Source organism: Catharus ustulatus, chromosome 2, assembly GCF_009819885.2.
Source record: "Catharus ustulatus isolate bCatUst1 chromosome 2, bCatUst1.pri.v2, whole genome shotgun sequence".
Lineage (NCBI taxonomy): Eukaryota > Metazoa > Chordata > Aves > Passeriformes > Turdidae > Catharus > Catharus ustulatus.
Window position 1 is genome coordinate 9242190 of NC_046222.1, and position 24499 is coordinate 9266688.

Below are 24499 nucleotides of genomic sequence, written 5' to 3' on the forward strand. Positions count from 1 at the left end.
CTTTCTCACCACTGTCCCAAATACTTCTGCTGCCTTGCAGGTCCCATGACTCCCACACAGCACACCTCAGTTTTGGGCTGTAAAGACATCCATGGTACAGCGTGGTTCTCCTTGTGTTTCAGACACTGTGAACTCAAGGAGAAACCTGCAGAAAAGATCTGGGTTTCAGCACTGTGGAGATAAGCTCGGGAAGCCAAGCAGAGGCTGGTGCAAAGCAGCACAAACACAGCCCTGCTGCATCACTTGGCCCTGAGGACAGGGAATTGCTGCTCCTGGATTCAGCTCCCAGTGCTGATGTGCCCAGTGCAGATGCTCAGTAGAAGCCACTTTCACACCAAGGTAGCATATCCCCTCTTTTGTATGCAAGTCATGAGCATGAGCCTCCCAAGAGCTTTTTCTGTGTAGAAATAAATGCAACCTTTCCCCAAGCCAGATCCCAAGCATTACAGCAATTCTTCTTTGGTTACCCTTGTACAGGTGATTCTACAGCACCAGGAGATGCTCAGAATCCTGCAGGAAGTGGAAGAAAACTCACTTTGTTTTCTTGAAAAGCCAAAAAAGTTTGAAATTCTAGTTCAGATTTCCATGTAAGAAACCAGAGAGAACCACAGGTTTTTGCCAACACACTGTGTGGGACCCATGCTCAGGGGGATCCTTCTCCTCACACTCACTCTTGGCCTGAGCAGAGCAATCCAGGAGTGCTTGCCCCAGGATGATGGGTTAGCCAGGCCAGGATAAAGCAGCTCCTCCAGCCTGTGGGAAACAGAAAAGGTATAAAACTCTCAGAAAACTCTGTGAAAGCAAATCTCAGGATGGAAAATTACAAGAATGCTGAAGATGCAAGGACAAGAAAGAATAAGGCTGTGAGCTGTGTAGAGATAAGCCTCAGAAAACATGTTAAGCAAGATGGAAGAAATATATAAGCTTTATCCATTGTTTTAAGCTATTACAAGCAAGCATTGTTCAAAGCAAGATGTACATGCAGCTTTATTAATTGACCTCAGCAAAATGGTAGCCAGCTTTTAATATTGTGCTATTGGCTAGAAAGTTGTTAAGGGACTTTGTAACAAAGAGAACTTCATCTGCTGTTGTTAGCAGCTGGAGCTGTTTCCATCTCCCATGCTTGGCTCTATAAAATGAGACTGATTGTGATGGAATAAAACTCTGAGACAGCTGCTCCAGCATTCCCATCCCATTGTTTGTGTATATATGTGTACATATTAGAAAAAAAAGTTACAGCTACTCCAACACCTGCCCTATAATCCTTAGAGATGGTGAACCCCTCTTGCTGCTGCTTCTATTCCACTCTGGCCCAATGGCCATGGCTGTGAAAAAGCCCTGTGCCTTTGCAGGAATTACAGGGCAGTGGGGCTCCTTCCTCTGGTGTTCAGCTCCCTGAGGGAGCTGGCCTTCAAGCTCTCAAATGGGTTGGTTTTGGTTTTTTTTTTTTAAATAGTACCAGGAAAAAATAAGGGATGATGGGCCAGGTGATGCCTTTACTTCCATGGGGTCTAAATGCCAGTGACATAGACAGGTGAATTGGGGCTCTTTGTGTTCCATATGGAAGAATTCCAGGGACTTGTTGCCATGTTTACACATGCTATGGTGCCCCTTTTTAATGCAGTGATCAAACAGCCTTTCAGCTGTTTTCATCAAAAACTCAAATATATGAGCTTAAAAAACTTACTTCTTCACAAAAAACTAACTTGGAATTATGGATGCAAGTAACAATCCAAGTTATGTTTTGCCAGAAAACATGATGATCAACTTTTTCCCATTCCATAGAATCATAGAAGGGTTTGGGTTGGAAGGAACCTTAATGACCAGCTAGTTCCAATTCTCCTGCCATGGTCAAGGCACTTTCCACCAGTCCAGGTTGCTCAGAGCCTCATCCAACCTGGCCTTGAACACTTCCAGCAATGGGGCATCCACAACTCCTATGGACAACCTCTTCCTGTGACTTCTAGTAGAGAAAATTTTCCTAATATTAAATATTTCATACTCAAAATGCTGAATTTGGCATCATGGTTTTTTTAATGTGTGAATGCTCCTCACCCCATTCCCTCAGATAGATCATTATGAGGAGCTGTGCAAGTGTCTTGTGCCAGAACTACTGCAGTAGGAAAATTCTGCCCTGTGTGTGTGTATTTGTGCTGGAATGTGCCTGGTTCCAGTAAGACATATATTAAAAAAATTAAAAACATGTGGGAGAAAAATCAGTTCTTAAAGTCTGTGGTCACATTTCAATCTTTTCATTCTTGCGAGACACATTTGGAAGAGGAAATTAAGAAACCAAAACCAAATACACACAGATGAGGGAAAAATGAGCTTAGATGTAAACATACGAACCTCAAAGAGCAGATGGAACAAACACAGCAGCCCTGTATTTGCCTCTGAATTTAACCATCACTTATGATTAAACAGGTAATCACAAAACCACACAAAAAGTGTGCCCTGTTGACACACTCTTAATGCAGCAGGAAGACGCTGGCGTTCTGTGGCTGTTTGCTTACAAAGAAGAACTGCTGGCTCTCCCTTCTTTTCCCAGAGGAGATGGGCATCTTGCCAGTGTTTCATTTTCAAGTGCCATTGTTCACCTAGGGCTTTAGCAAAAAAGCTTTTGCTTATTTATTACTAATCCTAGCCTAAGTAATGATCTCTTTAAATCCTTTTACATTTTAAAACAGATTTATCAGACTATGACACCAAACATAATGTTCTCCCAAACCCCTGGCATTTATTTTTTCATTTAATAGGTAATTCTGTAATTCGCACATCCATGGATTGCTTTATTGGTTCATGAAACCTGCTTCCAGGAGCATTATTTTGTCAAAATATAAATTTTACTCAGCTTATGTGAGGGTTCTTTTCAACATGATTTTTTTAGTTATGATCTTGACAGCACAGCAACAATTTTTGTTGCATATTTATCTGTGAATCTTAGTTAAATGCTGGTGTATTCATATATATTATTATTCAGATTTCTGTCAGCTAGAACACATGTTTTTGATAAATAATGAAGTATTTTTAGTAATATAATATTTCTTTATCTTCATTATTTGGTATAAATTCATGGTATAACCTTGACCAAAACCAGTTTGAGGTACCCAGTTAAACCTGATCCCATCCATTATTGCTAAATGATGCTGTGAGTATCAGCTGGCTACTTCTGTAACTCTGCCAGCCTTCCACAGAGTGCTGCCAGTCTGTAATCTACTCTGTGAAACAATTCACCTGCCTTTTCACCAGTTTTGTGTCAATAGAAAACACTTGCCCAGCAATTTGCAATACACGCTTCTGAAATATTGGACTTTTCAGAAGGTTGGAATAAGGCAATTGATGTAACAAAAAATACCAGCAACAAATCCATCCAATCTTCAAGTTCAGCAGCGCAGCTCTCAAGAAAACAAATGGTCAAAAAAATCCCATTGCCTACTTATATAATAAGTCTTAGGAGATTATTTAAATAACTCCTGGAAATTAAGATTTACTTGTGAAATCTCTGTGTTCCCAGCCAGCAGTGCCAGGGTACAAGAGCACCCCAGAAACTGTCAACGCAATTTTGTGGTTCCAGTCTACACAGAAACCATTGTCTCATGCTGGAAAAAGGAAAATGAGAACACAGAATCTCTGTACTGTGATTGATTTTGTTTATCTTTCCACCAAGGGGGCTTACCTTTCAGCATCCCAGCAGCAAAATTCAGAAGATGAAACATTTCCATAACTTACACCCATTGGCACAAACCCCACAGGATCTGGAAGGGGAGGCAGTGGGATGAAGAAGAAAGATCTAGTACATGGGACAAAGAGAAGGAGATCCAGCTTCCCTGTTTCCAACACCTGAAACCTGTCAGTCCCCCCTAAAACCAACAGACTAAACAATACTGGTAAGGTACATTATCTTAGCAAAAATTCACTTCCTTTTCAATTACATTTATTTTCCACTTCATCTCTCCCTTATATTTATTCCACAAACAAGCCATTGTGTTATTAATGATTCAGAGTTCCCCAAATCCATAGGTTTTATGGATTTTATGTCAAAGTGGACTCATAATATTTTAATGAGGAAAAAGAATACTATTTTACTGTACTCGCGTCTTACACTACCCAGCCAATAGGCCTGTAAGCAGTTCTAAATCTTTCTGTAACAGCACCATGGAGATTACAAAAAAGAAATAGGCATTACCAGCAAGATCTGCCCCCCAGCCCTCAAAAAGATTGATGTTTTCCTGCAAGACCTTTTTTAAGAACTGGTATGTTTGTAGCAAATTGTTAATTCCTCTCCTATGGTTGTACATCTACATGTAAGGTGTAAGAAAATCCTTTAAGGTTTTGTAGCCAGCAGAAGTCAGGTAGATGATAAAACAAGGCTATCAGTCACATTAGCAGTCAAGTGAATTTGATTCTCCTCATTTTTATGAAGACATCTAGTTTCTCTGTGCATGCTCAGAGACTTAGCTATTCACATATTAGAATGACATATTTAAAGTAGTGAATTTCACATTAGCAATGCAGATGGAGGAAGGAATAATCTTGGAACATTAGGTGGTGGGAAGGCTGGTGTTGGAGAGTAGGATGAGAGTTGGAAATCCTAGATAAAGCAGAGAAGAAGGTTACCAGAGGGTAGGCAGAATGGTAAGAGCAAAACCATAAAATTAGAATAAAAAGGCAAAACTGCCATAGAAGAGAAGACTGGAAGATGTAATAAAGAGTCTGGGGGAAAGCTAAAGTGAACAGATAGAGACTGGCAGCACGCAGAAACATTAAAATGTTCAGAAACAGCATTTCAGTGACACTAATTAATAAGAAATGTGTTCTTATGGACGAAGTTGATGCCATTTTCTCACAGAATAGCTTGCTGGGGCTGTGGCCCCCAGCCTTCCAGTTGTGCCAATCACTTGCTGGTAGATTAAGATACCAAAATGCCTCCTTGTACCATTCAGGTTAAGCTGTATTGTACACACACAGGCACATGAACAGAAAAATGCTGCAATGGCTGCTTGGGAGATAAGGAATTTGTATAAAGGAAAGGGTAAGGCTGGGAAGGGGGAAAGAAGGATAAGGAAAAAATCTCAGGAAAAAAAGGAGGCATTCAAGAGACATCAGTATTGAAATTAGCAGCTCATTAATTCTCAGCTTATTTTCAGAGTCTGTGGAGATTTACCATGTGTGACAGCTACTCAGCCTCCGAGTCTGATTTGAACAGTTTTCCAACTACCAGCAGCCTAAAGTGCCACCCCAAAGCCTCGTAATTCCCAGCAAAGTTTGAGGAGCTGGTTCCCCTTTACCAGCCATGTCTGGCACACTCAGTTGCAACTGGCCTGGCATTTTTCTCCTATCAGTGCTGACAGATGAGCCTGATTATCAACTGAGACCCACCTTGCTCCTGCTCGTTTGGACAAGAAAGATAGCAACTGAGCTGAAAGAAAATTCCAGGAAAAGTAATTGAAGAGAAGTTACAAATGTCAATAGATTTTCCTGGAAATTTGCCTACAAAGCATATTGTTTACATATCCCCTCCATACAGAAGTTTGAAAGCACATCCCAGGATGCCTGTGCTAATGTTTGAGCCCCTGCCCTGGCCAGGTTTCTGCTGGATGCTCAAGGCCAAGATCAATTTGTCAGTGCCAGGTTGTATGATGATTTATGACTACAGCTGAGTGAGGATGCTGGCCGTGTTCTGTCTCTCCCTAACTAGCTGTGTTGAACTCAAGCCATCCCAAATCCCTCACGGGCTCTGTGGATGCATGCTCAGAGAGGCTGAAGCTGCTCATTGAATTTCCAGGTATAACTTTTGTACTTGAAGGAAAGTTTTGGAGGGTAAAATGTGAAACTTTTCAAAGTTGCATTGCACTTTGTAAATACAACATATCACAAAAGGACATGGGCTTGTCTGGGAGATGTGAAAAAGCTTCTTAAAGTCAGAATTTTATTTGGCCAGGATTTTTCACGTCACACAAGTTCCCTAAGGAGGACACATCTGAACATATACCAGATACACCTGTAAAAGTGGCAACAAGTATCTTAACAGGTACATAGGTGCAGGTAACCTTTAAATTACTCTGCCGTGGGTGAACATTAGACTCTGATTTTCCTTAAGCAAACAACAAAGTAGAAGGGGATCAAAGAACAAAATCATATCTTAAAAAAAATAAGGAAAACTGAGGATAAGAAAATTAAGAATACTGAAGCCAGAATACATTAAAATGCTACAGTCCAGAGGGTAAGAAATAATAAATTTAAGAACAGCTGTGTGAAAAATGAATTACATGAGGAAGGAAGGTCCAGGTGCCTTGTATAAGCAGGATGAGATGGACTCTGCAGTCTGAGCAAACTCCACTTGTTGTTTGGGACTGTTGTAGGTAAGATGCTGCTAAAAGTGTATGAAAGGATGAGGATCAGATCCTGCCTGGCAGTGAATTAATGCCTGGATCAAACTATTTTTCTGAAGGAAAACTTTATTTGTTTTTCTGAATAAGAAATTCCATTCTGAAGAGATGTGTAAATTGACAAAATTTCAAGTTCTATGAAGAGAACCAGAAAAGCTTCTTTTAGCAGCACTGGCCAATCGTTATTGTTTTTGATTTCTTTTTTCAGTACAGACGTCCAGGAGTGCTTTATCAGCAGGACTGTATTGGCTACACCTCAAGTAAGAAGATCAACCTGAGTCTATTGCAGGGAAGTAGAAGACAAAATTAAAAAAAAAAAAAAAAGTAACAGAGGGGAAAAAAAAAAACTTATTAACATTTCCTCCATATCACAGAATCCACTAGCAGGTCAAAGTTGCAACAATTTCATTTCAGAATAAAAAAAATCAATGCTAAAGAAGGATGAAACATCAGCTACCATGGCTGCTTCAGGTGTTATGATACCATTACAGCACAATAACCTTATTATTCACTGTAGTTGTTCTTTGCTTGTCTTGAGCACCTGTGACAAGCGTTCCTGAATCTGTGCACAGACAAAACCTCAAATTAAATCTGACAAACACAGAAAGTGTCTTGGGCTAACCTGACCTTCCTTTGCAGCTGTATATTATGGAACTGTTCATTACCTACTCTTTTTTGTGCCCAACATGACTCATGTTCCCTGTAGATTGTATTTATTGAGAGCTGATAGTTACAAGCGCTGACATTTGGCAGGTTTTATGTACCTGGAAATTAAAATAAAAAGAATCTGACAAAGACATTTTAAATAACATGAGAGAACCTCCCTAAACCTGTGCACTGTATAAATGTGGAGAGAAATCTAGTTGCTCTATTTTCAGAGGCTCTTTGTGGTGCTCAGTTCTCATTGTGTGAGTGCTACTAGATATGTAAGCACATAACTGCAGATATAATGTCAAAGTCATCCACATTACAACAAGGTTTCAGATGCTCCATAATGAAGGCTTCAGCAGAGAGTGAAAATTATTGGCTCCCCTGTTGATGACTTCTACAAAAATCGTAAAAGTAGAAAGTTTGCCAGCTGGATTCATCTTCCTGTGCACAGTCATTTGTGAAGCTTTGAAATTTTTAACCATTGGCAACAATGCTATATAGTTGAAAAAACTCCAAGAATATCTGTTCGATGACAAACAATGGTCTGCTAAATAGAGACACGCTGTCCTGACAGCTCCAGCTTCAGCTATATGGCATGATATGTGCCAGCAAAAGCAGAGAAGACATTCTGTAGCATCATAAAACTGCTTCCAAAAATGAGCACCCTGCAGCTATTAGAAACTGCGTGAGAACCACCAAATGTCAGCCTCATGCTCAAAAACATTCAGTTTAATAAACAGATTTAAGGAAGTGAACAGCTTAAGATGCTTCAAAACACCCTTAAGACTACAATGAAAATATTGAGTAGTAGACAGAAAAAGCCCATCTATTTACCATTAAAAAAAAAAAAAGGGAGAATTTTGTGTCTCTTTTTTTGTTCCCTGGGACCAATTAAGAGCATTCTGTCATTATTATTGTCAGCACTAGGAACAGTTTACAAACAATAATCAATTCACTGACACATCCTAATATTGATTGTCAGAGGCCTGCACTGAGAACAGACCCACATTGTTTTGGTTTTTAACATAAGGGTTTTTCTTCTGAAATTTTCTTTTCTGAGCAAGTATTTAAATTCATCCAAATCTAAAGAAAGAGAATGGGCAAGAGGAGAATTTGTGTGTACTAGATCCACAATGTGCTAAAGAACTGTCTAGGAAAATAAAAAAGAATTCTTTCTTGTCCTGAAAACTGTTGTTGAAACTGCATGTCATTTTATTCTCCCCTCATTTTCCTTTTCTTCTCCTTGCCCTCCACTCCCATGGGTGCTCTGAGAGTCACCAGTGAGGTGCCAGGGCAGACACAAAAACATTCCTGCCAAAACAAACATTTCCTGGCTTATGACATGTGTTCATTAAAGGGTGCTGAATTTACCTGGATTTTGCTTTTTCGTTTCCCCAAATAGTGCTGCTACTGCTATAGTTTCTTCACCCAGAAAACTCTACCAGAAATATTACCAAATACTGTAAATCTGTGATTCAATTAATTAAGGAAAAAGTAGTTGCACAAATACTGAAAGGTTTTACTCTCAGCTAGAGTACAAGCATACTTACCAGATTTCAGAGGTCTAGTACTTTTACTGTTAAATTTCCAATTAATTGACATCAGTTCCTATGAAAATCATGCCTCCTAAATCCCTCTGTGAAATCAGAAGTGTAACATATCAGCAAACAAAAGCTGAAATTCATATTTGTTCTCTTTTATGGGTCTGGAGGAGACTGCAAATTATATGAAAATATGGAAAGGGTTATTCTTTGAATATTCTTAGTGATAAGTGTTTGTGAAAACACTTGGGGTATGGGTAACCCTCAAAAGGTCTAAAAGAACATATGAACTATGATAGAAAGGAATTCAAAGCCCAGTGTTTGGAAAGTTTTTAAACGTACCCAAACATTCATGTAGATGAAATCAGAATGTGTTTGAATGTCCCAGGGCTGCAAAGTGCACAGAGTAGAAAGGAGTCCTTTGATGGGCAAAAATGTGCTCATACATGACAGAAACCAGCCCTTCATCTCCATTCAAGGAAAGACTAAATTTTCCCCCCAGATTTCACCAGAGCCATGATCCACTTGAAGGTCACCCGTGTTCAGAGTGACTTACTGTTCCAGCTGTTTCAAGGTGCACTTCTGTGCTGGTGCTGACCCTTCTGCAACTGTGACCATTCCCCTGGATTTCTCAGCCTCTGAATACAGGGCTGAGCCATCCAAATCAGGGCTCATCAATCAGTGGCTCTCCCTTAGTTCCAAATGCTCTAAAGGCACCCAGTGACCTAGTTTAAACTTAAACCTCGTGTTCCACATAGACCTAATACAAAGTGAACTTTTATGCACCCCTGAGTGTGATGTGGCTAAGACAGCTTTCTGGGCAAAGAAGGACAAAAATAGAAAAGCCTCATTATATGCCTAACAACAAGGCAGAAAATATGCAGATGAAGTTTATGCCTGGTGGGAAAAGGAAGAAAGGGGTGGGTAGACTGAAGGTAGTTTGAAGCCTGTGACTCCAGAGTAAATACAAAATATTTATTTATCAGTGTCTGTGATTCACTAGGTGATTTGAGGGACTGGGAAAGGAATGGCCGAGGTTTATTTTAAATACAAACTGGACTGTGTGACTGTCATTTTAAGACTGGGAGCAGGGGAGACAAGTCTGCAGTAGCTTGGGAGAGGAAAGTGTTTCAGGCAATTGGTGATTAATTGTACTCTGCTATGCCACATCTCTTTCTATTAAACCTTAGATAGCCAAATCTGTTTCCTAATTGTTTTTGTGTTTTTCAGTGTTCCTTTGTCTTGCATAGGAGTAGGCAATTTCTGTACCATCAATATCTCATTAAAGTGCCTTGGATCTGAAATGCCTTGTTTTGTTTTTAATTTTGTTTTCCAGGCTTTTTGCTACATTTTATGACATGGCATTTTTTGTTTGCTCGTCATGTTCCATTTAATTTCTGGCATTCCCTTTCCCCAGGTTATAGCTTTATTTGTTTCTCTGCCTGTTGGCACTCGAGGTGTATGTAAATTATTGTTACATGCTTCACCATCACCACCTATTGCTCTTCATTTCCCCTAATGACAGTCCCCATCTGAATGCTGGTGCCTGCTCAGGTTGTACATATGTAGAAAATAACTTCAACTCATCCGTGAGGTCTTTTTAAAATTTTTCTTATTTTTCTTTCCATCCTCTTTCCTGTTGCTGTTTGCCTCACACTTGTATTCATGAGGTGAGGAATGGAGCTGCACGCTTTCAGCCCAGGGCAAAATCCTGCTGCCACTTGTGCAAAGTAGCAGCTTAGAGGAAAAAGGAAGGGCATTCACACAAATAGCTAATCAAAGGGTTTTTAATGATACTCATTAGGAAAGAAATTCATTAACAAGCCAGCACAGAACATTCCCTGAAGGGAGAGTGATGTCACTGGTCACATCAAAGTCCCCACCTGACTAACACCTTTATTGCTGTTCACAGTAAGGCCAAGTTAGCAGCAAAATCAGTCGCATTCAGTTCCTGCCAAGCAAAAAGTCATCAAAGCATGGTCATGGAAACTGGATCAATTCTGGTTTACTAATAAAAATGGCTTTTCAACTTTTCACAGCGATGTACAGTTTAGCACTCACCACTGATGCTTTTGAATTCATACAATTTCAATTTCCTACCCTCCATTCTCTCCCCTGCTCCTTCTCTCTCTTATTTGGGTGCCTCTGACCATGTCCACAGTGTTGCCCATGGCAGTGGTGAAGTCCTGCAGCACCACAAACCTCAGCTGGATGGATGCCAGCGCCCCTTTTCCAACAGAAGTCTGCCAAAGGCAACCTCATGGCAAGGCTCAGCGGGCAGATGCTCCACCCAGACAAAGCACCAGTGCAGGCCTGCCACAGCTTCCTCCACTGCCCAGGATAGATGCAACCTCTGAGCATCAGGGCTATTTCCAACCAGCAGGTGTAAAACTGCCTTTTTTTTAATGTTCTCACCATTACTTACCTATAAAAGGGACTCTATTTTTCTGCCAACTCATTCCTAGAGATTAGTATCGGTATCTTGGGATGCTCATTTGCTCTGTAAAAATTAGGTTTCTAAATAGACTGGAGCAGAAATCTCACTTTTATTGCGCTGCTCTGATACAGTAGAGCTCAGTTATTAGAACAAATTGTAGCAAGCAGCTTCCTGGTTGTTATACCCACATAATTACTACGGGCTGCTACATGAAACCCTGCTTCACTCTTATGCTTAGAGGCAAGATCTCCATTTTGCAAGGACAGAGCAAGTTCTATTATGCATTTTACTGCCAAAGGAGGTCAATTAACTTTAATCGGTTCTAATTAGCACTTGCTCAAGCTGTTATATTCTTTACCTGCATCCGAGTGGCTCTCCAAGTGCTGCACAATGGATTCCTGCTTTTGAACACAAAGGAGAATTACTAATGGCATCCTTGAAGGCAAAAGATGCACTGATCAGCATAAACGGGGAACAAATATCAGCACAAATAGTAGCAGGCCTTTTTAGAAAAAAATCCCCACAAACATTTTGTGCCCATCTGGCTTTGATCAATTGAACTGAATGCAACTGTGCACCTTGTTGCTTAAAGTTAGAACAATGTAAGTACACAAATGTCATTATTCTCTACCATAACTTCTTTACAGATGAAAGATAAGTACTGGAAAATGCAGGGGGTGGGGGATGCAGGGACAGTATTGCAGCTCTGAAAAAAACCAAATGGATCATTTCAATGGTAGCCAAAACAAAATACAAGAAGAAGAAAAAAAAATTGCCAAACATACATCTGAAATGCTGTTATCTAGGATTTTTGAGCATTGTATTAAAAATTTTGTGTTAAATTGAGAGTTATCAGTTTTGGCAATTTTTGGGTTTTGTTTGTTTGATTTTTTTTTTTCCATTCTGCTAAAGCAAGAGGAACAACCCCACTTGCCTAGATGTCAGCATAAGCCACGTGAGTCCTCAGGATGTGGTGAGAATTCAGCAGTGAACTCAGGAGTGCCTGCCACACACTGAATAAGGAGCCACAAACCAGAAGAGATGCTGCAATGCTGACCTCTGCTCTAGGAACTTGTTTTCTGCTCAGGTCTTCTTGGATGTGGCTACACAGTTAAATAAAATCCTGCTAAAGAGGAATCCAGTCCTCACACCAGCTGTGGAACTCAGAGCTACTTCTCCCCAAATAACCAGTCCACTGTGCACAAAGACCTGGCCCTGCATCTCCTGTGGGTCCCATGAGGTATCTGTGAGTTGTGTATCTCACACATATTGTGTATTATCGATATATTGTTAATTTGGATGGAGGAGTGTTGGCAGGAAACAGGTCAGTCCCCCAAGAGAAGTGGGGAACAAGGTAGACATAGCAGAGCAGATGTTTGGTGCCACTGCTCTCCTGTGTCCCTGGTCCCCCTGCATTAATAAAGAATTTATCCATATATTCAGCCACTCAATGCATGCAAAGCACCTCCCTGGCTCTTCTGCTCTTGCAGCCCTCCTGCCAGACACCCCAGCTTGGATTAACCACATATTTAAACAAAGCACCAGATTTAGTGTCCCGAGGACCTAGGCCTCCCATGGACTTCGGGCAATTTGTTTTGGTATGAAAACCAAAAGCAACGAAGTTTATACATATTATTGTACTGTTCAAAATCGCATGTGAAACTGTGGTGGACTTGGCTGTTTCTAAACCAGTATGTGTTCCTTATTTTTAGTATTACTTTTTCCCTTTTTCCTGCTATTTGAATGTGCCTCCTAAGTGAATTGTCTGCTGCCCACATGGTTTTCAAAAACAATTTATATTTTAGCTAATGTGTTCCAGATAGATGGAACAGTAAACATATGTTAAAAAAATAAAAATGAAATTAAAAAATCCTCCCTCAGTAAACAAATACCCCCCAATCTTTACAAAAGAAAGTCAACTTTTTTTCTTTCTATTTCTCCTGCTAAAACTTCACAAAGGCCATTAACCATAAAAACCCCCAAGCTGCATAAATTGTAGACAAGCCAAAGGAGCTGCCTGTAATTTTTTCTTTTTTAAATAAAAGTTCCTGCCAAAATCTCCCCCAACCCTATTCCCTTTCCTCTTTCAGTTGTGAGGACTCTTTCTCAGCCTCAGTACACACCTCTTCTCGTGGCTGGCAATGCATGGGCTGAGGCAAGCATAAACCAGCACATAATTATTTCAAACAGTCATGTCTTCCTTTTGCACTGGTGTGTAGTTAAATTAATATACTTAAAAACATTCCATGCACCTTATCTGTAGTACTTTTCCCAAGGAATGGTGTTTCTGTTGCATTTCAGGTGACAACCAAAAGGTATTCTAAATGTTCGCTGACTTGGATATGTACTTGAGAAATAAAGGGGAAAAAAAAGAAATATCAAAAAAGGAAATGTCTGTTCCTTGCATGACTGAAATGGCTGCCCAGACAGCAATACACCACTGAAGCACATGGAACAATTCATTATTTGGTCCTTCAGCCCTCCTGCATTAAAATTGAGCATCTATTGAGCACAAAGATGGAGAAAGATTGAACTAGCACCTATGCACACATTTTGGGGTATTCTGCACTGGTTGGCAGTAGCTCCACCAGTACCAAACCCCAGGTCTGAGGGCTCAGACCAGGTTTTCCACATCCACTGCTCTGTGGGCGTCAGGCAGAGCCAGCTGTGCCCCTGCAGTGCTTCCCCCACACTGAGAGAACACAGCTACGAGCAGAATATTCCTGGAACAGCTGTATCAGTGCAATTACAGTGGTACAGCTGCTCCAGTGGAGACAGGACATTAAACAGAAACCCCTAGGACAGGCAATGTTTACCACTGGCTCGTAGCTTAGTTCAAAAAACAGTGTATAAAAAGTTCCTTGTCACCTGTAAGTGGACAGTGATGATTATAGCTCAGTCTATGTTATTATTGCCTGATTTTCCCTGTTTGGGTTTTCACATATTGACTCCTTACTCAAGGTCTTTTAACATAGATTTGAAATGTGAATATGTTTTATTTTTTCCCCAGTAAATATACAATACACACTTCAACAGTACTATTAACCAACTTCTTATGCCAATTAAACTTTGCTGCACTAACAATACCAATGAAACACATTAAGAGGTCATACTTTTTCGTGAACAAACTGTAGCCAATAAACAGTTTTTAAAAAAAAACAAATTAAAAAACAATTCTAAGTGCTGCCACAACATCCCTTTTCTTTAAACACATTATTCACAATAAATGTTTTCTTTTTTTTCTTTTAAAAAAAAGAATACTTCTTTTAAAATAGTAAATTAAATGGCATTTTAAAAAATATGTACTGTGGTTCATTGGAAGTACACTGTATAGAAAAGAGAGAGAAAAAAAAAGAAGAGACATCACCTGTAAGATAATGGAGACACTTTGCCATACACAACAACACCTTATGTAATATTGTAAGCAAATTATTAATGAACAAAAATGTACAGAAGCAGATGGACAAGTTAGTGAGTATCATGGTACTGAACAGCTTTAATACTGACACACATTTACTTTCCAGTGGAAGAGATAAAACACATATTTGAAAGTAATTGGAATGGCTTTATCAACCTCTAATGATACTGAATTTTGAATAGAACAGAGTGAGTAAGGTGTTCCACCAAAGCTCAGCACAAGCTTTTCAATTAAATGGGGAAAAAACAACTATTGGTGACTGAGTTCAACATTTTCCAGAGAATAAAATTTGGATTGTACTCTGAATAGTTTTCTCTTCATACGGTAATACCAAAATAAAAACCATGTACATGTAATTATTCTGCATTCTTTATCTTACTTGAACATTTTTGCACATTTTTAAGTTATGTTTTTAACTATAGTGTTTTAACAAACAGGAAAATGGCATATACTCATAGGTCACATATGTTAACAAATTCATACTTTTTTTCCTCAACATTTTTTTGTTTGCAACTTGCTAAATGACATGTCTTGACCTTAAGGGAGTTAACTACCATTTTTCAATATTCAATAGTGCTGAGTTATAGTTGATGGCTGTAGTGTTTTATCTTATCATGGAACAAGTTAATGAAATGAAAAGCAACACATATTTAGCATTGTAATTTACTTTTCTAAAATTCTGCCATGACAAAAAGTGTTCTTAATACTGGTGAGCTCCAAGGCAAAATATAAAACAACATAGACTGGTTATATGAAAAGGGTATTCAATGGAAACTTGTGCTCATGGTCAGATAACTAACAGAAATAAGCTGCAAGATGCAATATTTAAATTAAGCATCAAAGTAATGGGTGGGTTAGCCACACAAAATATTCTAAGAAAAGCTTGAGAATTTACTCTTTGAGATTTGAGAGGTAAAGAAGACTTGGACAAAGTCATGAAAATTAATGAAGAGACAGGATGCTGTCATTAATGTCCACTTACAGAGTCTGGTTTATTCAAAAAGTGTATAAACATGCGTTGTTATTTCCTCATCATAGTAGAGTTTGAAGTCACTCACTAAAACACATTTCCTTTGCTTATATCCAACTTTTTGGATGTATTGTATTGCCAGAAATATACTTAATGCAAGCCAAAAATAATTTGACCCTTGCTTTCCTTCCAAACACTAAACATTTTACTACAAATTTAGTGGATCCAACTTCAGCTCTCGCAGACTTCAGGTATGGAACAGAAAGGGTTGTGTAGACTGCATCAAAACAATTAATGTCATGAATTTCAGTGGTGCAGCTTTATCCTCTATCGTACTGTACATGTATTGGAAAGATGAAATAAGATATTCTGACATTTCAATTTTTTGGAAGCAGCCTGAATATGTCTTAATAATAAATTGCATTTTTATCTTCTTCCTAGATATTCCTTGTGTTTATATGGTTTGTTTCTCCTGGAAAATCTCTGTCCTATATTTTGGGCTGGAGAAATGAACGGTAATAATTCTTTTAAAACTGCAAAATAAAAACAGCTTTAGTGAAACACCTTAAGTTCTTTTGTTTGTAGCAAGGTTTGCTTTTCTTCCCCTTTACTTAGTGGCATGGGATGGCTAAAAGTAGATACTAAGGGTATCATTCTAGTGAAAGGGTCTAGGCCATCTCATGCTACCTTTAGTTTTCATTTTCACTCTTTAATCTCACACTTCCAACTTCTGACCCCTTCTTAAATAGGAAGAGCAACTATGTTGCTTGCTTTTAAAAGGTTAAATCTGTCTCTAATGTCTTCACTGACATCAGTTTTGCCTGTCACTTTCTCGTTTCTACACCCCAATGGAAAACCACCTAACATACTCTTTAACATCCAGCATTATCCAAAGTAGCTTACAGGACGTAAACCTTCTTCACACATTCAGTCTCTTTTTTCTTCATGTCATGAGGAGTAGAGTTTTGTGCTTATCACCAAATAAAATTGCAGTGCAAACTTTAAACATAAAAGTTACACAATTAAAAGTTAATATATGGCACCACAGCCTATTAATTCACATATAGTACAACAGACCAGTAAAAACAGACATGAATATGAACATAGCTAAAAAGAAGGTGAGCTTGCATAGCAATGCAACAAAAGAAATTATATACAGAAGGAAATCCTTTTAATCCTGGAGGGTGATTTTTTTTTTTCTTTCTTTTTTTATATACTCCTGACAAGGAATAGTTTAAGGTGGATGGTGTATTAAAGAGAAGAACACAAGTAAAGTATCTGTGGGATATGTGTGGCTGTGTGTCTTTACATTGCATTTACAGTTCTTTTAATAGTACATAAATAAAGAAAATGTTCATTGCACTGTTTAGTGTCATCACTTCCATGAGTTCAGACCTGATGGTCCATCAGAGCAGCTTGCAATGTGTCTTCTCAACTACTCTATAGAGAGAAACAAAAGAAAGAGAAAGAGGTTGTAATAAGGAGAAAAAACCCACACAAAATAAAGCCTATGGCAATATCACTGCAGCACAGGATGAATATTCAATAGATTGTGAGAACAGGGTTAATTGCTTCTAAGATGAAAAGCAAGGGATGCTAAAATTTAGCACGTACCAACACCATATCTGGGACTGCACATTTCAGGGCTCCTGGGTCACCATTAGCTCTCTAGAGCTACAGGGCAGTAACTGCCAGGAGGTGCTGAGGGTTTGACTGCAGCAAGAGGATGCAGACATGCCAACAGCTCCACTGCTATTATTACCATTAATAAGTTTATTAAACACACCAGTATGCCCGAGTATGCTGGGGTTTTGATGTACTTTTTCAAAGAACAGAAGCCTTTGGGCAGCTGGTACTGCCAGCACGTACATAGCATCAACATGATTTTATACAAAGTTTCACAGATATTGAGCAATAATAGAAAACAAATTTGGAAAACAATTTCCCTGTCCTGGGATGCTGAGGAAAAAAGTGGAGATACAAAACTGAAAAATTGGACCACACAATCAAAAAAAGAGGCCCTCCATCTAAGAGAATACTTCTCATCAAGCAATAGGAAATTAAGGAGAAAGCTGAGGAAATTTGTCATCAGCATTTCCAAGACAAGCATGCTACACTTTGCCAAAAAAGATTCTAAGTTACTAGAATTCCTTCTCAATTCTCCCCATGCCTCACCAGCATTACACACTGAGATGCACCATGTAGATAACTTTGGCGTGGCTTACGCAGGTCCAAAGCAAGGACAACAACAACAGAAGGACAACATTTTTCTGCCATCACATGCAAAAAGACAAAAAGATCAGGATAAAGCTTAATCTATTATCACATACAACTTCCTACTCCCTTCACAACAAATTAATTTTTTTTTTCTTAAAAGAAACTCTCTATTTGAGAGTTTCAGCTGGAGCTAGGGTAAACTTACATAATTCACCAGTAAACTGTCCTTGACTGTTTGCTCCCACATAGCCTATCTCGAGCAGGTCACTGCCATTGCGTTGGTGACCTCCTCGCAAGACTTCACCTTTTCTAGGTCCAGTTGATCCTTTCGAAGAAGATGTTCCTGAAGAGCTGTGGCCACCAGGGGATGGGAAGTTGGGTTTACTATATGGTACGAGTGCCTCTTCTAGAAAAGCAAAACAAAGCAAAATAAATACCACTAAAGCCCTAGAAGTAGGGATAAACAAGCTATTCATTTATGCACATCATATTCATTCAAATCTGTCTTTTGTCTTGCTTTATAGCGTAACAATTTTACCTAAGAAAATACACAACTAAGAGTTGTATCCCAAGGACAGAGAAGCCAGTATGAATTTAAATCTTGCTTCCTTGTGAACTCCTAAGTCAGTTTGTATTAATTATAAAAATCTATATTCATTATGAATAAGAGATCATGAATCATAGATACTTTAATAAAAATAGGCAAACACACAATTTCCAAAACAATGAAGCTATGATTAGATTTTTGCTTCAAGCCTACATAAATGTGCTTTTTCCTTTTCTTTAGCTTAAATTATGGCAACATCAACTCAATCAGTTTAGATAAAGAACTACAATATCAGCTAATTTAATTAGCTACAAGCAACTCAGTAATTTCTAACGACACAAAGTACGCTGACAATTTTTTTTAACTGGTGTTGAATAACATTGGAAAATACTATAATATACACTGCAGTTGTAACATTTGGGGTGGATAAATAATCCTGCAGCTTGTTTCATGTTCCATTATGAGCAAAAGGCTTACTTTTTCTCACTTGGATTCCATTTCTGTGAAGACCTGTAATAATGAACTGCTTTAGAGAGCAGGATTAATGCCAATAAGGCATAAGACTGTATGTCTTCATACAATATGAAGTAAAACAAGACATCACTTCTGATTAGGGTTTCCTGGAGATATTGTTGCAATAATCCAAATCTAAGAAGCATAACAGTAGCACTGAAATAGAAGCACTATTTTATTTCTTTCACCATCTCCGAAGCTGAAGGAAGAGATCTTGCTAAATACAGTTTGATTCAAGACAGAATATGAGTACGTATGACCGACCTCAAAAAAAGCATTGTCCCTTCTGAAATCAGTGGGATTTCTATTGCTTGAATCTTGCCTTTTTTCAAAGTGAATTTAGGCCAAAAGGGTTTTCTTTATTTTGGTTTTCCAATTGTCTTCACTCTGAAACTACCTTTTGAGGAGAAATGGACTTGCTTTGACAGAGGGCAGGAACACAGAAGGAAAAGTAGGTGGGGATGAATGGAAAGAAAGAGGAGATAGAAATGCTTTTATTCACAAGCTTGAAGCTTTTGCTAAGACTATAGCAGAGGCATAATTAACTCAGAGAAGTGCTCAATGGGAAAACATTTGTGGAAGAAGCTCAGGATTTCAGGATTTCATTATCTGCCCCAGGAGCATAGGATGTAGGGATTCCCCAAGTGAGATGCTGTTGAACTGAACCTGTTTTTAAGGTAAATCTGTTACAGGAGAGGGCAGGCAGCTGACTTCTTTCCCTGCCAAAGTATCTCCCTCTGGTGCTGCCCAAGGGACCAGAATATTTGTGCTGCAGACAGAAGGGCATTATCAGTGTTTTGTGCTATAACTGTGTGCTGTCCTTGCTGAAATAAAAAGAAATGCTTGAAAGACACTGTAAAATGGCATTTAACAGCCACAGTCTCTCCTAAATTACGTTACTTGGTTTTTTTATATACCAAGACCTAACAATAGAGTCAGATGCAAGCCTGGTTTCCAAAGGCTGGCTAAAATATGGAACAGTTTGCATTAAGGAAGCAATAAAGCAAGCAGCATAAATCAGTTTAGCAGAAAGCTGGATACATTTTTAAAGGAAGAAAACAAAAGTCACTAGCATTGCAAAAGAGTTGGAAGATGACATATATAGTCAATTGATTTGTTTTTCTAGCTTGTGGACTCAGGATAAGGCCTCCTCCGGTTTCAATGAAATATCGAGGAAAAACTACCATGAATAAATATAAAGTGCATTATCATTATAGAGCATATGGTATGTTAAATTATCTGTTGTGTTCTCAGAAATAAACATAATCCATAAAATAAGGAATTGTGACATAAAATAAAGGCTAGATTTCACACAACATTCTAGCACATGAAAAGTAGACAAAAGTCTCCAGTTCTGCGAATGGGCTCACATTCATTAAACTCTCCTAACAGTGCCCCATGTCCAGACCTGCACAGAATATGGGGACGTTTTGCTGGTGCCTTTCTTTTTGAAATACTGAACCATTAATTTGAAGATATAATTCTAGCCTCTGTAAAATCAGGAGATGTGTGTGTAACAATGCTTCTATACCTCAGAAACTAACCATAAGGCTTTTCCTGTTATCAAAACTATTGTAACCTGATCTAGCACCACTTTCATCAGATGGGGAGCTGAGAATGTCATGTTTGATGTGTTTTAACTGCCAGGAATTCAGTGATCTTGTTTATACTGAAAGCAACCAGTGGAAACAGAGATCCCAGAGTTAGGTATTTTTATTCTATACAGCTTCAAACTGAAGGTCTTGCTTTCAAAATTTCACTCACAGCTTGGGAACATCTGAACGAAACCTCCTAAGTTGCAAATTATCTATTTTCTAAGAAGCTGATAGCTAATAATAACTCTTTTTTGAAAATACATTGAAAACTAGGACAGGATGGATTTCCAAAGACCTATGCCATTAATAAAGGAAAAGGGAAGAAGCACAATTAATATTATTAAACCACCCAAATTTAGTGATATAAATCAGCATCACACACAACAGTAGCCGTTTTAAAATCTACCAGAGACAAGAATGCAGAGCAAGAAAGCTGCAGTGCAAGAGGCTGGAATGAGAATGCAGACAGAGAGATCTGAAGCTCTGGCCAATCTTGTGCACAAACTTTATGAACTCCTCACACCAGGATAAACTCATAACATCTCCTAGAGGCATCCTTTTTTATGCATAAAGGATATGCACTTGCTCTCAGCATCCTGAATTTGACAAGAACAGGATACCTGTAACCACTTCAGTATAGGGCACTGGCAGTGTCAAGATCAAGTTCTCTTTATTTATGGACAGATAAATGCATGCCCTGCAGGATGGGAATTTTACAACTGTATAAGCTCTGCATCACAGAATAAATGACAAATTCTATTTGTACACTTGTGAGGAAAAAGAAGGGACTTCTTTCTAAGCAGGTCAGAGAAGCATCCTTAATAATAATTTCCAAGGGACTGAGAAGTGTAGGGTATATTTGGGCTATTTCCCACGTGTTCGTGTATCTTTTAAATTGCAATTAAAATTGCCATTTCACCAAGCAGCATGAATTTCACACACTATTTTTAAACTGTGACTTCACATTGTGATCTCAGAATATGAACAGTCACTCGTTTATGAAGCCAACATATTAGGAGGTTTTTAATAGTACCATTATTGTTATATTCTAAAATATGGATTGTATTTAAAATTTTTACATTTTAAATACAGGGAGCAGTATTTTCCCTAGGAGGACTTTATTCAGTAAATCCTGTCCCCATGACAGATTTGTCTGCACACTACTATTCTTTTTTTAGTATGTCAATGGTATTAGTGTGTTAGATTGACACACAGCTTTAAGAGTGAATAAAATGAAGATAAATATGGATGTTAAAAGTACCTCTAGTGTGACTGTGGGAGCTATGTACATAAGTGAAGAAACAGCAACCCTACAGAAAACTTCACACACACGCTATAATTTTTTGTTTAAATCTTATTTGTCCTCTTGTATCACTCTAATCATCACTGCACTGGGATGAGGTGATTAATGGGCTACAGAAAACGCCCTAGGATGAAACAGCAGCTTTTACTTGAGGTCAGCTGAGAGAGGGTGAGGCTGTGAATATTGTAGAAATACAACTCCAGCCCAGCATCATCTCCTGTGCACATCTGTGCAGATTTGAAATCCTTTTAGGTGCTAAAGTCAGCATGGGGCAAGGTGCAGTTCCTGTATGAAGGTGAAAACCTGTGCTGTCATCTTGCTGGGCTTAAGAGATGAATGCTACTTTGTCATATCCTCGAATAAAGAGAAGAGAGGGTTTTTAATACAGTTGAAAGGAATGTCAGTAGTTCAGAAGGATCAGCCTTCTTGCAGACATGTAAAAACTTCTGCCAACTCGGAAGAACTGGAAAATATGGCCCTATATGTATAAATAAATATATACATCTAATAAAAGATACTGTAAAAAAAATATCTCTCCTTGCCTGCTGGCCTGAAACTGTTCCTATTTTCTCCATCGCTAACATTATTAATTTCCCAAACACTGCAAAGAGCACACCGAGTCAGGTGCTAATGAGATGTCATTGTTGCAGGAGGGAAGATGGCTGGGTCACAAGCCCTCGTTTCACTTTGCCTTTGCACATTTTCCAGCCTGAGCCTCGCCAGTGCTGTCCCAGAGAGGAGAGGTGACCCTAGAGCACAGAACCCTCAGCCTGCCTCGGCCGGTGCGGCGCGCACACACCTGATCCGAAGGCTTGTTTGTGTTGGGCTTTCCTGAAATCCTCTTGGCGGTCTGTAGAGCTTATCCACTCCTGGGCTTGCCGCTGCCACTCTAGTGATGTCCTAGCGGGCCGGTCCAGGGAGCTCTTTGTGTCATCTACGTTGGCTGCTGCGTGCTGCCTCTCCAGAGAGCTCCCCTTCCTCTCGGCAGAGCCTCCGCGCTGGCCGGGCACTATGGGCTGCCTTAAACCCTGACCGGGGGGCGGCTCGGGTGGTGGTGGAAGATCTAAAAAATGTGAATAACATTCAGGTGAACTGATTTTTTGTTTGATTTTTTTTTTTTTTAATTGAAACAGAAGGTCTGTTTTCGACGCTAAAAATAAACGCGCCTTGCAAATGGTATGAGCTGCCAAATATTTTAAAAGGAGCAAATTTCACGTTAATCAGAAAAGGGTTTCAACTTTGCTAGCTCCTTATTCTGTGTTTCTACCTCTTTCTAACTTGCATAAAAATCCATAGACTCTGAGCCCTAACTTATACTTCCAAGCACGGGATTTATTTTCTGTGGGATTTATTAGCTGTTTTGCTCACCAACAGCAAGGAATTGAGAAATGCAGGGGAAAACTGACCTGTGCCAGCTGACAGTTTCCCTCCACCATACTGGGGCTTGCTTCACCTGATTTTGGGCTACACTTTCAGGTCAAGGTGTAAACTCAAAATCTATTATAGAACTTCATCAAAATTAATAAAATGCCACAAATATTGGGAAAAAATAACCTACTGTCATTAAAAAAGCACCAGTACATCTCTGAGCAATGTTTAAATTGAACCACCAAACAATGGGTGAGCATTTTAGTCAATGAAATGAAGAGCTAGACTCTTCAGAGACTAGAGGATGACCACTCTTAAGTTTAGCAGTCTTGCAAATATAACCAATTAAAACACAATTTCAGCTAACAGAAAGACACTTGCCTGGTCTCTAACAACTCCTGTGCTTTTCAAGTTTTTGATTTGGACTACTAAGATGCTTGTAGAATTGAAGGTCAACCTTTTACACACATTTATGGGGGCAAAAGTGCAGTTTTCTGTTAGTCCACCCCCCACAGTAATTATAGGCTCAGGATAATTCTAATTCTAAATGCAACTTTTTCATGTAAACTGTATGATAGACTCACAATAGTCCAGAATATTTAAAAGAAAAAAAAATCAGAAAATGGAAGCACCTTTAGTATCATAATGAAGATTTTCTGTATCATATATACTTTTTGATAATTCTGTTTTAGGGCGATGCATAGTCCAAATAAATCTCTGCAGCCACACCAACTTCACAGAAACCTATGTTAGCTTATGATAGATTTGGGTCTGACCTGTTTTCTAGTCCTTACTGTGTTGTGAAGGTTTATCAAGGAATTAAACTTGTCTCAGTAACAGGGATGGAAAAGTAAACCTCTGTTTTGCCTGCAGGGAAGTCAGATGTTTATAACTCTAGTGCAACTGAAATTCATTTTATAAATTGGTCAGGGGGCCTTAGGAGGGAGTTTATTTCAAAGTCTCTAACCCAGCTTTATATAATGCTACACAGAATTTTTTTTCATGTCCTTGCTGTTAGAAGTGATACTTATGCCTCACATATGGAGCACAAATGCTTCCAAAGTCACTGAGATGTCATTGCAGTCAACACTGTCTCGTACAGATAAATGAGGCTGTGCAGATTATTTGTGTTTGCAAGAGAAAAAAGTTGTATCCAGTGATGGTCCTGCCCCTTTTCTCACAGCTGAAGTGCTATGCCCCAGATTAAGATAAGCACCCTCTGGCGAGAGCAGCCTTTTAATAATCTGTCAGTGAGCCTGGTGCATGCTTTATGTTCAGAACTAATTTATTTGAGAAATTTTTCGTTATGAATATAGCTGCGACCTTTCATGACAATGACTACACTTGAGTTACTGTAGGTGGAAGCAGGAGGGTATGGGAGCTTGCCAATGTTAAAATTGCTTTATAGTGCTGGCTTCCAAAATGGCATTTCTTATAATTGATTTTATTGCGCTCATAACCAGTTAATGTACAGAACCACAACACTGGCATCTGCTTATGCAATCTGAAATAGAGATTACTGAAGTTGTGATTTACAAGCACTTTGTGGA

At 39.0% G+C, this 24499-nt stretch overlaps 1 protein-coding gene across 13 annotated transcripts in view; it reads right to left on the minus strand.

Annotated features, from left to right (window-relative positions):
• Positions 1-10352: 10352 nt before the first annotated feature.
• The window catches only part of ROBO2 (roundabout guidance receptor 2), an 847836-nt gene continuing 833689 nt past the window's right edge, over positions 10353-24499 (minus strand). For 8 of the 13 annotated variants that reach the window (XM_033051267.2, XM_033051273.2, XM_033051269.2 and 5 more), the window contains 3 exons: positions 22381-22644; positions 17928-18029; positions 10353-16846 (listed from right to left, as the gene is read on the minus strand). In XM_033051267.2, the coding sequence (XP_032907158.1) occupies positions 16842-16846; positions 17928-18029; positions 22381-22644 (371 nt within the window). In that variant the 3' untranslated portion in view covers positions 10353-16841. The remainder of the gene's footprint in view (positions 16847-17927; positions 18030-22380; positions 22645-24499) is intronic. The other 5 variants (XM_033051274.2, XM_033051279.2, XM_033051276.2 and 2 more) reach the window with 1 other exon arrangement.